General features: G+C 42.0%; 1 protein-coding gene across 1 annotated transcript in view; it reads left to right on the top strand.

Annotated features, from left to right (window-relative positions):
• The first annotated feature begins 9,476 nt into the window (after positions 1–9,476).
• The window catches only part of LOC147526231 (erbin-like), a 44,824-nt gene continuing 38,262 nt past the window's right edge, over positions 9,477–16,038 (top strand). Inside the window, exons 1-5 of the mRNA XM_086630104.1 lie at positions 9,477–9,536; positions 11,845–11,919; positions 13,226–13,295; positions 13,816–13,888; positions 14,989–15,118. Of these exons, the coding sequence (XP_086486230.1) occupies positions 9,477–9,536; positions 11,845–11,919; positions 13,226–13,295; positions 13,816–13,888; positions 14,989–15,118 (408 nt within the window). The remainder of the gene's footprint in view (positions 9,537–11,844; positions 11,920–13,225; positions 13,296–13,815; positions 13,889–14,988; positions 15,119–16,038) is intronic.

The following is a 16,038-nucleotide window of genomic DNA, read 5'->3' as shown; positions in this document are numbered from 1 at the left end:
GGGTTGAGATAAGAATGATTTAATACAGATGATTTAATACACAGTGTAGGTGCTCACCACCCCCTCGTATGCGAAGCCCGTCTCGTCCCGAAGCTGCAATCCCAGACGAATGCGAGGCCCCGAAATAGAGAGGGGCAGAGAGAGAGAGAGAGAAAAGAAAGAAAAAAACCAGCAGAGCAACAGTGCAGCAAGCGCAAAAGAGCAAAAGTGCAAAAGAGCCAAAGCGCAAAAGCCCTTCTTCCCGGCTGCCCCTCGCTTTTATACTGGGCATGACGCTGCATGATATGGAATACTAATTGGCCAGTTTGGCCCTCAATCTTAAGTTCCACCACAAATCACAAGGGGAATCATGTCCCCCTTGTCCCACCATGTTCCTACACTCCGGCACACTGAAAAGTCCTTGGAGTTTCACTTCCAACCACAAACATCAGCTTGCTATCAACATTCTTCTCAGAGTGAGCCTCTGAGTAAAACCAAAACACGGAGCTCTTCTGGCTGTTAAAAAAACTCTGTCCCAGCTAAAACTAGGACAGAGACTCATTTCCGTAACAATCTTATAGACACCTGGGACAAAGAGCATGGCATCAAGTGGGTATATCACATCCCCTATCATGCACCTGCTTCTGGGAAGATCGAACGATATAACGGACTGCTAAAAGCCACACTGAAAGCAATGGGTGGTGGAGCCTTCAAACATTGGGATACACATTTAGCAAAAGCCACCTGGTTAGTCAACACTAGAGGATCTGCCAATCGAGCTGGTCCTGCCCAATCAGAACTTCTACGTACTATAGAAGGAGATAAAGTCCCTGTAGTGCACATGAGGAATATACTTAGGAAGACAGTCTGTGTTATTCCTGCCTCGGGTAAAGGTAAACCCATTCGTGGGATTGCTTTTGCTCAAGGATCTGGGTGCACTTGGTGGGTGATGCAGAAGGACGGGGAAGTCCGATGTGTACCTCAAGGGGATTTGATGTTGGGTGAAAATAGATAGAATCATAGAATCATAGAATGGTTAGGGCTGGAAGGGACCTTCAAAGGTCATCTAGTCCAACCCCCCTGCAAGGAACAGGGATATCTCCAACTAGATCAGGTTGCTCAGGGCCTCGTCCAACCTGGCCTTGAACATCTCCAGGGATGGAGCATCCACCACCTCTCTGGGCAACCTGTTCCAGTGTTCTACAACTCTCATGGTAAAAAATTTTTTCCTAATATCCAATCTGAATCTACCTCCCTCTATTTTAAAACCATTACCCCTTGTCCTATCACAACAGGCCCTCCTGAATAGCCTCTCCCCATCTTTCCTGTAGGCCCCCTTGAGGTACTGGAAGACCGCTATAAGGTCACCCCGGAGCCTCCTCTTCTCCAGGCTGAACAGCCCCAACTCTTTCAGCCTGTCCTCATAGGAAAGGTGCTCCAGCCCTCTTATCATCTTCGTGGCCCTCCTCTGGACCCTCTCCAACTGGTCCATGTCCTTCTTATGTTGGGGGCTCCAGAACTGGACGCAGTACTCCAGGTGAGGTCTCACGAGGGCAGAGTAGAGGGGAAGAATCACCTCCCTCGACCTGCTGGCCACGCTCCTCTTGATGCAGCCCAGGACGCGGTTGGCCTTCTGGGCCGCAAGAGCACATTGCCGGCTCATATTGAGCTTCTCGTCCACCAGTACAGATGATAAAATTAATTGAATTGTGTGATATTAATTGCTGAATAACCCTTTCCCTGCATACCATCATTGCTATGGTTGTCACATTGTACTAATGCCATTATATTAAGAATCATCCAGGTTAATGAAGAATGAACTTTGGCAGAACCAGAACTGATTCCAAACACCCAGCAACTTCTTCGAGATCAACATCTTCAACCTGCAGACAGCGGCCGGATACACCAACTACAAGCTCCAGATGCCACACACAACAAAGACTACGTCATCTGTTCTACCGACAGCAAATTCCACATCATCTTTCCTGCCCTGAGAGACTACTATAACAGATGAAGACACATTTTGGAGGGATGACCCATGACTAAGGGAATAGTATATATGTAAGGTTTGAGCATGACGTGCATGATATGGAATAAGGGGTGGATACTGTCCTGGTTTTAGCTGGGACAGTGTTAGCTATTTTTTTTAGCAGCTGGAAGAGCTCCGTGTTTTGGTTTTACTCAGAGGCTCACTCTGAGAAGAATGCTGATAGCAAGTTGATGTTTGTGGTTGGACGTGAGACTCCAAGGACTTTCAGTGTGCCGGAGTGCAGAAGCACGGTGGGATAAGGAGGGAGCATAGTCGGGACAAGGGGGACACAATTCCCCTTGTGATTTGTGGTGGAACTTAAGATTGAGGGCCAAACTGGCCAATTAGTATTCCATATCATGCAGCATCATGCCCAGTATAAAAGTGAGGGTCAGCCGGAAAGAAGGGCTTTTGTGCTTTGGCTCTTTCGCCGCTTTTGCTCTTTTGCGCTTGCTGCACTTTCGCTCTATTGCCTTTTTTCCTCTCTCTCCCAGTACTCCCACTCTCGGAGTACTCTCTCTCTCTCTGCCCCTCTCTATTTCGGGGCCTTGCGTTCATCCGGGATTTGCAGTTTCGGGACGAGACGGGCTGCGGATAAGAGGGGGTGGTGAGCATCTACACTGTGTATTAAATCATCTGTATTAAATTGTTCTTATCTCAACCCATGGGTTTCCCGTTTCTCCTTTAATTCTCTCCCTCATTCCTGGGGGTGGGGGAGGGTGAGTGACTGGCTGTGTGTGGGGTGCGGCCTAACCCACGACAGTCTGCTCAAGGATCTTAGGATGCCAGGTAGCTTGAGCATCAGGATTGGAGAAGGTATTAGCTCCCATAAGAGCATCTGCTGGAACTCCATATCTAGGATCAGTTGGAGGCAATTGCATATTTCCAGCCGCAGCTCTTTCAGCCATCCTTTTCCAATTGGCTTCAAAAACTGTATATTGTACAGGTTGAAATAATACCTGACCTAAATGCTTAATATCAAATGGAGAGAGCAGCTCAGTATTCAGCACTCTAATAATCTGCATGACTTCAGGAGAACCCAGCCCATATTGTGCCACTTTGGATTTTAAATCTTGGACCGCTCTCCAAGCGATAACTTCACGTGTGTCAAACTGACCTGAGTTAGTAAGAGCTTTCTGCACAGGAAAGGCTTGGATAATACCCTCTGTGGGTTCACTACCACCTTGATCCACTGTTACATTGCCTTGATCTACCTGCACAGCACTTAGAGGCATTGTAACAACCTGTTCAGGTCCCTTTTCATCTTCAGGCATCCTGACTTCCTCTATTAAATCCCAGTCCCCAGCCTCCAGGGCCCGCCTCCTAACTGCTTCCCAAAACCGTTTTGAATTCTTGGCTCACTGGGGAAGTTCCGCTGGACTGGAGGCTGGCGGATGTTACCCCCATTTACAAAAAAGGGCGGAAGGAGGATCCGGGGAACTACAGGCCTGTCAGTTTGACCTCGGTGACGGGCAAAGTCATGGAACAGGTTATCTTGAGTGCTATTAATGAGCACATACAGGTTAACCGGGTGATCAGGCCCAGTCAACATGGGTTTATGAAAGGCAGGTCTTACCAATCAAACCTGATCACCTTCTATGACAGGGTGACCCGCCTGGTTGACGAGGGAAGGGCTGTGGATGTAGTTTTCTTAGACCTCAGTAAAGCCTTTGATACAGTTTCTCATAGTGTTCTGGTGGAGAAACTGATAACTGCTGGCCTGGATAGGCACACCCTCCTTTGGGTTAAAAACTGGCTGGACGGCCGGGCCCAAAGAGTGGTGGTAAATGGGGCTAAATCCGGCTGGAGGCCGGTCACCAGTGGGGTTCCCCAGGGCTCAGTGCTGGGTCCAGTTCTGTTTAACATCTTTATCAATGACCTGGATGAGGGGATTGAATGTACCCTCAGTAACTTTGCGGACGACACCAAGCTGGGAGGCTGTGTCGATCTGCTCGAGGGTAGGGAGGCCCTTCAGAGGGATTTGAACAGACTGGATCGTTGGGCTGAGGCCAATGGCATGAGCTTTAATAAGGCCAAGTGCAGAGTCCTTCACTTGGGGTATAAAAACCCCAAGCATCGCTATAGGCTCGGGGAAGAGTGGCTGGAGAGCTGCCTGGCGGAGAAGGACCTGGGGGTGTTGGTTGACTACCGGCTTGATATGAGCCAGCAGTGTGCCCAGGTGGCCAAAAAGGCCAATGGGATACTGGCGTGTATCAAGAATAGTGTGACCAGCAGGAGCAGGGAAGTGATCCTGCCCCTGTACTCGGCACTGGTGAGGCCACACCTGGAATATTGTGTCCAGTTTTGGGCCCCTCGCTTTAAGAGAGATATTGAGCTCCTGGAGCGAGTCCAAAGAAGGGCGACTAAACTGGTCAAGGGGCTGGAAAATAAAACTTATGAGGAGCGGCTGAGGGAGTTGGGGCTGTTTAGCCTGGAGAAGAGGAGGCTGAGGGGAGACCTGATTACAGCCTACAAATACTTGAGAAAAGATGGTGGGGAGGTAGGGGAAGGGCTCTTTACATTAGTGTTGGGTGACAGAACAAGAGGAAATGGGTATAAGCTTAGTCAGGGGAGATTCAGGTTGGATGTTAGGAAGTATTTCTTCTCTGAAAGGGTTGTCAGCCACTGGAATAGGCTGCCCAGGGAGGTGGTTGAGTCCCCATCCCTGGATGTGTTTAAGAATAGGGTGGATGATCTACTTGAGGATATGGTTTAATGGGGATTAGGGATGGTTGGACTCGATGATCTCTAAGGTCTTTTCCAACCTAGAAATCTATGAATCTATGAATCTATGAATCTATGAATTTTTTGGATGCACAGTCACCTTACATTCGGGAAGCGTCCAAGGCCAGTTGTGGGCCAGCTGTGTTACTGGTTGCCGATGTCTGACCACCGCCACAGTTTCCCGCAGAGTAGTAAGCGAGTCCGCAGTAACACTGCTTGCATCGTCGGGCCGCACGGATGAGGCAGGCTGGCAGGGCACAGGTGCCGGCCCAGCGGGCGGTGTAGCGGCGGAGGCTGTGGACGGTTGCGGAGCTACGCACGGCAATGCAGCTTGCGGGGCTGCGGCTTGCGGCGGCATCACTGTCCGTGCAGGCGCCGCCGTCGGGGCTGCCAGCGCCGCGTTCGGTGCCGCATCCGGGGCGACCACCGCGCCGGTTGGCGCAGCCAGCCCACGTCGTCCCGGCGCGGGTCCAGCAGCAGTAGCCTGCCGCAACACCTCCGGCAGCGCCGTTAGTTGCTGTGATACCTCCCGCAAAGCTGCCGGAAGCTGGTGTGCCAAGGAATTCGCCATCGGCGGCTGCGTCGTCTGCGCCGGATAGTCGAGCGCTATGGGCGACGGCGCGGGACACGAAGGCGCCGGAAATGGAGCCGCGGAGGAGCAGGGCGCTATGGCCGCGCCCGGGAGCAGTGCGGACGGTCCTTGCGGCGCCGCCAGGGCCGATTGCAGAGCAGCAGGCGGCGGCGCCTGGCCTGGTTGCGGAGCGAACGGCGCCGGGGCCGGCTGCGGGGTGGCAGAGCAGGCAAGTGGCGCCTGGCCCGGCTGTGGAGCGAACGGCGGCTGTAGCACGGAGGAGGAAGGGGGGGCCACGAGGGGTGAGGGACGCTCCACTGGTGAGGGGTAGGACCCCTGCACAGTCCCCACGACTTTCTCAGTCTCTGAGGGCAGCGGAGACGCGGCGGGTATGCTGCCCGTGCTGTCTGGGGTCAGTGTTTCCTCAAATAACTCATTGTCCCCTTCAGAGCCTTCACCCGCAGATTCGTCAGAGTCCGGTAGTTCTTTCCCTTCTCTTCCTGCTGTCCCCTTCGGCATTATGTCATATAGGGACCCCCATGTACATAGCAGGTCGGTTAGGTTCTTATGTCCAAACATGGTCTCATGAATTAACTTATCCCCTAACAGTTCCCAAGCTTCTGGGCTGAGGGCAACGTTAGGATCAGCTACAAACTCATGTTTGGCTGCCCAATTTAGCAATTCACAGAGAGCTTCATCACTTATGTCAGCTCCCGCGACCGTTGTCACATTTTTGAAGGCAGAAAATATCGTGCTTTCTTTCACGGAGCTTTGCCCCATCTTTTCAGTCTAGAGTTTTGTCCCCGGAGCCTCGGGGGAAGCACGTACCTTCTAAATTCAGTTGCAGTTGTATCACGTCGGGGTCACCAAATGTCGCTGTCGTGCCGGGGACGGAGAGAAGAACGACACAGAATTCAGGTCCAGGAGAAAATGCCAAAATGCCAATTCTTTAATTAATTACAAATCCGTATGTATAACATGGTTCACAAGGATGGCCAGGACTATTAGTCACTTGACCATCCACCTCCCAGAGTGATTGGCTAAATGCTATGACACCCACTTCAAAACAACTTTCCCAATGTGCCATAAACAAGACTGCATAACAAGCTACAGGTGCAAGATAAAGTCTTAGTTTACAAAAACCTCAAACTGTTTCTCAGCTAGCCTGCGTGGGAGAAGGAACTTTCCCAGGATGCTGCAGCAGCTGGAAAATTTCTCTGCTTCTAGCTTTTTAGTATCCACAATCCCTTCCCTCCAGCATGTCCACAACACAACACAACTTGGTGTCATCTGCAAACTTGCTGAGGGTGCACTCGATCCCACTGTCCATGTCTCCAACAAAGATGTTAAATAGCACTGGCCCCAGTACTGACCCCTGAGGAACACCACTCGTCACTGGCCTCCACTTGGACATTGAACCGTTGACCACAACTCTTTGAGTGCGACCATCCAGCCAATTCCTTATCCACCGAGTGGTCCATCCGTCAAATCCATGTCTCTCCAATTTAGAGCCAAGGATGTGTTGCTGTATGTCGCTGTTGAGACAGACACGACATACACAGGTTCAAGCAGTATTGATTTATTATATAATTAATTAATTCCATCCTTGCAAGTTCCAGCACGCCTTTATACTAATTCTAGCAGCGCACGCGACATAAGCAATTAGGTGGTTGGTTCACTACAGCTGTTCACACGCCTTAGCCTAATACATGATTGGTGATCACGCGCTCTACATAAGCCAAATTCATTACATCAGACAATTAGTGCAAAAACACAGTCCAGTCTCTTATCATACAGTTCCTCCTTATCTTACGGTTCCCTGGCTCTCCCAGGCACCTGCAAGTTGTTTTCCACTTCTGTTCAGGGAGTTTTCAGATCTGCAGGGGTACACAGCAATTTCTTCAAGGCCAGTTTCTTCATCTTCTGTCCTGGGATCTGCGGACCAGCCGTAGTTCCCACAAGGATGTAATGCGGGACAGTGTCAGATGCTTTGGACAAGTCCAGGTAGACGATGTCAGTTGCTCTTCCCCTATCCACCAATGCTATAACCCCATCACAGAAGGCCACCAAGTTAGTCAGGCAGGATTTGCCCTTAGTGAAGCCATGTTGGCTGTCGCCAATCGCCTCCTTATTTTCCATGTGCCTTAGCATAGTCGCCAGGAGGATCTGCTCCATGATCTTGCCGGGCGCAAACGTGAGACTGACTGGCCTGTAGTTCCCTGGATCTTCTTTTTTTCCCTTTTTAAAGATGGGGGCTATGTTTCCCGTTTTCCAGTCGGTGGGAACTTCACCAGACTTCTCAAATATGATGGATAGTGTCTTAGCAACTTCATCTGCCAGTTCCCTCAGGACCCGTGGATGCACCTCATCAGGTCCCATGGACTTGTGCAGCTTCAGGTTCTTTAGATGGTCTCGAACCTGATCTTCTCCTACAGTGGGCGGTTCTTCATTCTTCCAGTCTCTGCCTTTGCCTTCTGGGACTTGGGCTGTGCATGATACATTACTACATGATCCTTTCAGTGAGTCTTCAGCTGCGCTTCAGGGAGATGTATTGGGGTGAATTTATTCACAGCATATGACACTAAAATTGGTATTGGCACAGTCTCATAAAGCTTTGAGAAATTCAGCTTATGCAGTATTTAAAATTAATTAATTTGTTAGAATTTGGAAAATTAATTTTAGCAATTGGCTTATTGTTCATCCTGTTTATGAGCTTCAAGAAATGAGGGAAAATATTTCCCTGATTCTTCTGGAGGTAGCCTTCTCATGGTTTCTTTTCCTTCTTTTTCGAGACAGTGGGAATGAGTTAAAGGCTTTCCCCTAAGGCCTGTGTATCCTGTGTGTGCAGTGCAATAAAAATGGCTTCTGCTCTTGTCTTGATCACATCTTTACTTATTTATGCTGAATTCCTAGTTTGTCCCTAGCATGATTACTATAACGTAATGAAAATCAAGTTTTTAGACACATGTTGAGTGTAATCCTTTTTGGAGATTATTTCACGAATGATATTACTAATCACTTAAACTTACTTTCAGTAAATAAGGCATTTTTTAGTAGAATATAATTTTTGAACCATGTTTTCAGAATAACTGTAATACTTAGTGTAAGGTCTTTGAAGAACAACTGGAACTTTGAATATCTACATAGAGCATCTTGTGCTCATGCAGATGTTTTTTAAAGATATTACTGTTCATGCTTATATTCTGATAATATAGAAGACTCTCCAGTTAGAAGCTCTTATTTAGTTTTTCCAGAATGTTATGGTATGTACACACTTATGGTTTCATATTTGAAAGTTTTTGATGTATTAATTGTTCTACTGAAAGCTATTATTAAATAAACATAGAACATAATGTCATATGAGGGATTCACATCCCCTGTGAAAATATTTTTAGGTAATACTGCTGTTGACTGATTGGTGTAATAGATAGATAGCAGTGGTAGATATTCTCTATGGGGTCCTCAAAGTAAACTTAAATGGAGGAAAGATTTTGCCAAAACATAGCTTGAAAGAATGGATTTTACTTTATTTCAGTCATTGATTTAATCTTTGCCCTAAGTTGGCTTGAAGAGTATTGATGTATCATGAAATCCAATTTAGTAATCTGATTTGTTGTAGGATTAGAGGAATAATTAGGATTCCAGACCTTATCATATGAAAGCAACTTTGTCAGCAGCCTGGAGAGGGAGAAAGGTGTTGGTGGTTACTGTGATTCAACAGTGGTCTTTTTTGTTTTATCTAATCATTAGGCAGGGGTTTTTCTTTGGGAGGAAAATGTAGTTGACTAGCCTGTGGCTACTGAGAACACATTATGACTGGAGGTGAAAAGCATTCAAAGGACCGTAGGTGAAAGGCACTCAAAAGAAGAGTAACTTCAGAGTTACTCTTTATCATAAGGATGACTCTAGTGGTCTTTAGTTTTTGTAAACTAATCTGTAGATGAGTTGCAGTATACTCTTTGTGTGGCAGTCACAGCCTGCATGATCATTCATGTGTGCCTAGTTGAACAGTGTGTGAAAATTTGATCTTATTTAGATATCAGTCCAGCAACAGAACATCATCACTACTTAATACTGATTAAAATAATATATTTGTATGAGTACAGGAAGATTGGATGTAACTGGTATTTTCTTAAATCTAATTCCTTATTAATCCCCTTCCTGTGCAGAACCATGTCCAGACTGACTCAGCTGGAGAGACTGGACTTAGGAAGTAATGAATTCACAGAAGTGGTGAGTTTTGCCTAAGTAACAGGGCTTTGTATCTTTTATAAATTTCTTTATCCTTTAATCTATTTTTAATCAATATGAAAATGTAAAAATCAGCTTTAAGAGTTTTGCTACTGAGCAAATATTATGTATACCTTATACTACTTTACAGAGCCTGTTATAAAAATTATGTGCATATTCTTGTGAATATGAGTATGTGGTGTTCTTCAATTTGAAAATAAAACACTGGTATAGTGTGTAAAAAGTTAATGGTAATATGTGTTAGAATTATAAACATAATCATTTGACTTATAATAAATTCTAAACACTTATTGGTCATCATGTATTTAATGCTGTAAGTTCTGTGTAAGCTGTGCATAAACTACTTTTATTACTGTGTACAAACTATTTAGTTTCAAAGGAAACTATATTAATAATATGTTCAAATATTATTCAAAATAGTATTTACAGTTGAGGTGCTCAGATTTTTCCTTCAACATGGATCAGCTTGTTTCCTGTTCATGATGTCAGACAAATACATCTTCCATTTACAATCACTTAACATCCCTCTGCTTCTACAAGTACTTTCCTGTATAAGGAAATTGAAATAGAAGTATTGTGGAACATACTGACCTGCTGTATAACAAAGTCAAGCCTCTGTGTGCCACCAATAGGGTACTTCATTAGCCACAGATCATACAGAGCTGAACACTTGCCTAGCTGTATGGTTTGGCAGATAGGGAAGTGTATTTAAGGAATTGTTCTTTAGTATTACACTTCTAGTCGTTACCGTTACTGCCATATTCTCATTACACTGTAGATATTCATGTGGGAGCCTTAAACTAACATGCTCAGGTCTACATTAAGCCATAATGTAGCATAAGCATAACTGCATCCAGTTCTGGAGTCCCCAACATAAGAAGGACATGGACCAGTTGGAGAGGGTCCAGAGGAGGGCCACGAAGATGATAAGAGGGCTGGAGCACCTTTCCTATGAGGACAGGCTGAAAGAGTTGGGGCTGTTCAGCCTGGAGAAGAGGAGGCTCCGGGGTGACCTTATAGCGGTCTTCCAGTACCTCAAGGGGGCCTACAAGAAAGATGGGGAGAGGCTGTTCAGGAGGGCCTGTTGTGATAGGACAAGGGGTAATGGTTTTAAAATAGAGGGAGGTAGATTCAGATTGGATATTAGGAAAAAATTTTTTACCATGAGAGTTGTAGAACACTGGAACAGGTTGCCCGGAGAGGTGGTGGATGCTCCATCCCTGGAGACGTTCAAGGCCAGGTTGGATGAGGCCCTGAGCAACCTGATCTAGTTGGAGATATCCCTGTTCCTTGCAGGGGGGTTGGACTAGATGACCTTTGAAGGTCCCTTCCAGCCCTAACCATTCTATGATTCTATGATTCTATAATGGCCAGGAACTAAGTATAGGCTGTAAAATTACCTGTTTGGGTATATTTTTGGCAGATTGCTTCATCTCTACCAGCCTTTTATCTAGAAGAGTCAACTACTGGTAACTTATTTCATTAAGATCTTTTGGTAAAAGCACAGAAAGGTTTGAAACTGCTTTTTGGGTAAAGATATGTCTGAAAGGTAGTCTTCAGTTAAGATTTTCTCTTGGAAAATTAATTATTTGGAGCCAAGACTGCAATTTATGCAGGAATACTGTATACTTACAATATAACAAAAGTGAGTTCTGCATTTAACTGAACTTGGTTTTAGTTGTTAAGGTGCAGTAGCACCTGTTTTGCATTACTTTCTCAGGAGGGAAGTTTAAATAGAAAAACATATGCAACATGGATGTTTACCAAGATGCGGTCTTTCTCTGATATGTAAGATACTTCTAACATTAAGTTGTAGTGGGAGCATATCCTGCACTTGACTTTATGGATAGAGTGATTTGCTTGTATCAGATAGGTGCACCCTTTGTTTGCTGCTAGAAAATTAAAATTTATATCCCAAAACCCACAAAAAAATAGTGTTTTTTGAAAAAAGCTCTTAGGAGTTGATGGAATTTAAGGGGTTTTAGACCTCCGTGAGAGGGGGAATTATGTACATAAGATTTGTTTATTGTGTGCTCCAGTTGAAAAATAATACTTTATGTATACAGAAAAAAATTAACACTTTCTGTAAAAATTATTTTGTTCTGTAATCAAGTTCTTAAAAGATGTTTATCTAGTATGTATTTACATTTTTAAAAGTGAATTATCTGGGTTTTATTTGATGACTCAATGAAACTGTATATAACAGCTATAAGACATTACTTAAAGTTGTAATAGATGAATCACTGAAGTTGTTTTTGCCTTTCATTGTTTTTGTATGTTTTCTTTACAGCCTGAAGTACTTGAACAACTGAGTGGGTTAAAGGAATTTTGGATGGATGCTAATAGACTAACACGTATTCCAGGGGTAAATCCTTTTACTGTGTTAAACATTTAGTATTTTAATTTACAGTGGTATTTGCTTTTTCAGCTGTCACATATGTTAAAGTTGCTGTATATTTTTAATATTACTTAAAGCCAAAAGGCTAAATGCCGCTTAAATACTTGACTAGTCTACTTGGAAATTGTCATTGATCATGAGAGTTGGGTACACAGTTTTTCTTTCATTGAAAATTATAATCCTCTCATCTAAAAATTATATTCCAATTTAGGAAAGGAGTAAGAATCCTACATCAAATCCTGGATGAAATTTAGGGTTGACTGGTCCTTCCAAAAAGGAATTATTTTGTGTTAGACAGCAAGCAGGAATTTTTACTTCATGGCTGTAAAACAAGGAATGACTATTCAGAATTTTTTGCTATGTATACATGGAGTATAGACAGTTCCTGAGAAAATGTTCTGTTGACTAAAACCAGTTTTTCCTGACATCTCTTAGAATTACATGAGGTCCAGGACGACCTATTATTGCAGCACTTGTGAACCTGTGTTTATGATCGAGTAAACTAGTATTTGAAATTTGGGAAGCACCTGTTCTGTCTTCAGACTTAAAATCACTAGCAATCTTCTGATGTGAGGGTTTCTTGCCTGATCAGTAGTCTTCTCTACTGTCTTTCCTCACTTCCACTAATTCTTTGAAGAAGAGTTGAATGGATTTATTAAACCTTTCTACTCTGCAGTAAAAGTAAAACTGTATTTGCGAAAGTGACTGCATCTTCCCTGTGAAGATTTTAGTAGTGTGCATAAATCTTTACACTTATTCTTGGTTCATATGGAAATGTAATAGAAATTTATATTTTGGCTTGTTTTTTTCAGTTTAGTACAATTAGGGATTAATTGTTGTTGCTTTTGAGGTTAAGTATGATGCAGTTTTACATAAAAGGCAAAATAAACATTAAAAGACTTTACTGGAGCCTTAGTTATTTCCTTATGTTACACTGTGTACATACATCTCTGAAGTCTGTTCTAAAGCTTCAGTCACTTGATTCATGATAACTGATCAAACAGTTGAATTTACAGCAAACTGACTTTAGAGACATCTGCAGAATAACTGTGGTCTGTCTGTGTGTGTGTAAAAACATCAACTGTGTGTATCTGCACAAAATATTTCATTATAAAGTTTGAATATTTTGCATAAAATTGTATTTCAGCACTAGAAATAGGTTTTCTCTTTTCCCGTGACATTACGCTTGAGAGACAGTTTGTTGTCAAATCTACTGGCTTTTTTTGTTTTGAACTTGCACTTCCTAGAATGTGTTATTTTCTCTTGTTTTTAGTTCATAGGAACTTTAAAACAACTAACTTACTTGGATGTTTCTAAAAACAACATTGAAGTAGTTGAAGAAGGTATTTCAGGTTGTGAAAGCCTACAAGACCTACTGTTATCCAGTAATTCACTTCAGCAACTGCCAGAGTCTATTGGTTTGTATTTTCAGTTAATTCCTGTTCTTAAAAGCTTATAGTTTAGACACAGAACACCTGAAAATAGACAAATGGCATTTTAGATCTAAGTTTCAATTGATTTAAAGTTCCTGTTTTGGATAAAGCTGTGTAGCTGAATAATAACATTTATATTTGGTTTGGAGCATTCTTGACTTTATACAGTAGTTTGTAAATGGATGAGAAACTGTTGACTGTAACAGAGTAAAAAGATCCCTCCCATGGCTGGCCAATGGTAAGCTGGCAAACAAGTTCTGTAAGCTTGTCTGCTTATTTCCTTAGGAGATATATAGCACCATAGGCATGCTAGGGAATACAGAAGATATGGTTGCTTGCCCATAGGTTTTTTTTCCCCTTAATTTAAAATTAAAACAAAATTTAATGAACTCAAATGTCCTTTTTGATTTACTTGTTCATTTTACTATAGGTTTCCTGAAGAAGGTAACAACACTTAAAATTGATGAAAACCAATTAATTTATTTGCCAGACTCCATTGGAGGGTAGGTATTTCACCTGAATAAAAGATTGTATTGCCTTTCTGCACACTTTTCTGTAACAGTGGCTCCTCTTTTGAATGTTTTTATGCCGACTTGATTTAATTTTTTCTATAAATTTTTTCTTAAAATTGAAGGCAAGTGCTTTCATATCTTACTTCTAGTTCGCAGCATATATGTTCTTTACATATTATTTCATATCAAAAGACCGATGTTCCTCACTCATTAATGCAGCCACCAATTTATAAAAGAAAAATTGAATGAAAGAAAACAAGATGTTTAAAAAGGCAATCAGCTGTCTGAAAGTGTTTTTTTTGGCAGTAACATAGCTGTGGTAAATATTGCAAATGATCGAGCCAGTATTAAAAAGCTTGTAAAAAGTGAATCTGAATACACACATTTATCATTTATATTATAAGGAGAATTTTCACCTGTGAATCAGCAGGATTTTTTAATGTATAATTTGGTATTCAGCAATTTAATTTAAAACTCGCAAATGACAGAAAAAATAATTGGTTCAGAATTAAGTGCTATACAAATGAATGGTATTTGTTCCAATTCCTATTCTCCTATTATAATTAATGTAGGTTATGTTTTGTTGTCAGAATTTACAAAATACTTCTTCACTGCCAAAGTCTTAGGTTCACTCTCGCTAACTCTTTAAATTCTTTTCTTGTTCAGAAACTGCACTCAACTCCTGTTTGGCTATGATCTGTCCCACTCTGAATGTTTTCAGTGCCTTGCACTAGCATGTTTTCATGTAGTACACAAACATTTGATATTGCTGACCCCCCTGTTTTTACTGAAAGATTTCTTATGAGGACAGTGTAAAGGAGATCTTAAAAAACAAACCCAAAAAGCAACCCACCAACCAACAAACAAAAAAAAACCCAAAACCCAGATGCAATTTAGGCAATTAGTAAAGAATTTATCTTGGATTTGAATTCCCTTGGGTTTGAGTTTTATTTTGAATTTAATTTGAGATTTGTAATTGATAGTGGTATTAACTTCATTTAAGCTTAAAGTATTCAATGAATGTTGGATTAATTAACCTGTCTAGAGGAGTAATTCTTTTTTTCTTTTTTTCCTTTTTTATTTTTCTTCAGGTTACTATCAGTAGAAGAACTGGACTGTAGTTTCAATGAGATTGAAACATTGCCTTCATCTGTTGGGCAACTCTCTAACATAAGGACATTTGCTGCAGATCATAACTTTTTAACACAGCTGCCATCAGAGGTATGTATTTAGTTACAAAACTGTAACATTTTAATGTATCTTAAACTATATGGTCTGTACAACTTTTGCATACGTTAATCATTCTTGAGTAAATTTTCTGTGTGTATTTTTTTAAAGGCAGGTGTATACAAATATACAAACTTTCAAATAATGAAATTCTGAATTTTTTTAAAGCAAGCAGTAGAAATTTATTGGCAGTGTATTGCAGCTAAAAGAAGGTTTAATCTGTAAGAGTAAATAATTGTACTTTGCAAACCAAAATAGCTGTAATACTGATTATTTTAAAACAGTAAAAATTTGTGTATTTAGAGTTGTGAAGATGAATTAATTCTTTGGAGTTTTTTTCAGATTGGAAACTGGAAGCGTTTAACAGTGTTGTTTCTGCATTCTAATAAGCTTGAATTTCTCCCTGAAGAAATGGGTGATATGCAGAAATTAAAAGTCATCAATCTGAGTGACAATAGGTTTGTAAATACATTAATTCAAATAGAAGCTATATAAAATGCAATAGCATTGCATATATTGTATTGTAACTGATGTCTGTCCCCCAAATGTAAGTAGAGATATTGTTATGAAAATATTACGCTATCTTTCCTTATCTCACCTAGAGCTTAGAAGCTGACTGAAATGCATGTATTTACTGTATTATTGTTGTATTATGGATCTTGCAGTTCCATTGTATTAAGCTGTATTTATTTTAATGACTTAAGCACATGCATTGAAGCACAGCTTCAAAACATTGATGATTGTTAGCATGTATTTTTCTAGGGAATTAGTTTGATTTTTTTTATAAAACTTTGATCCTTACTTAAAAATTAATAGCTTCCTGTATTGCATATGGAGGACACAAAACAGTATCACAGTATATTGTAAAACAGTTGAGTGTGCTGAAGAAGGGGGAAAAGGACTTGTGTTTTATT

The sequence above is a fragment of the Tauraco erythrolophus genome, chromosome W (genome assembly GCF_009769465.1).
Source record: "Tauraco erythrolophus isolate bTauEry1 chromosome W, bTauEry1.pri, whole genome shotgun sequence".
Classification (NCBI taxonomy): Eukaryota; Metazoa; Chordata; class Aves; order Musophagiformes; family Musophagidae; genus Tauraco; species Tauraco erythrolophus.
Note: the sequence above shows the minus strand (reverse complement) of the source record. Positions and strands in the feature narration are given on the sequence as shown.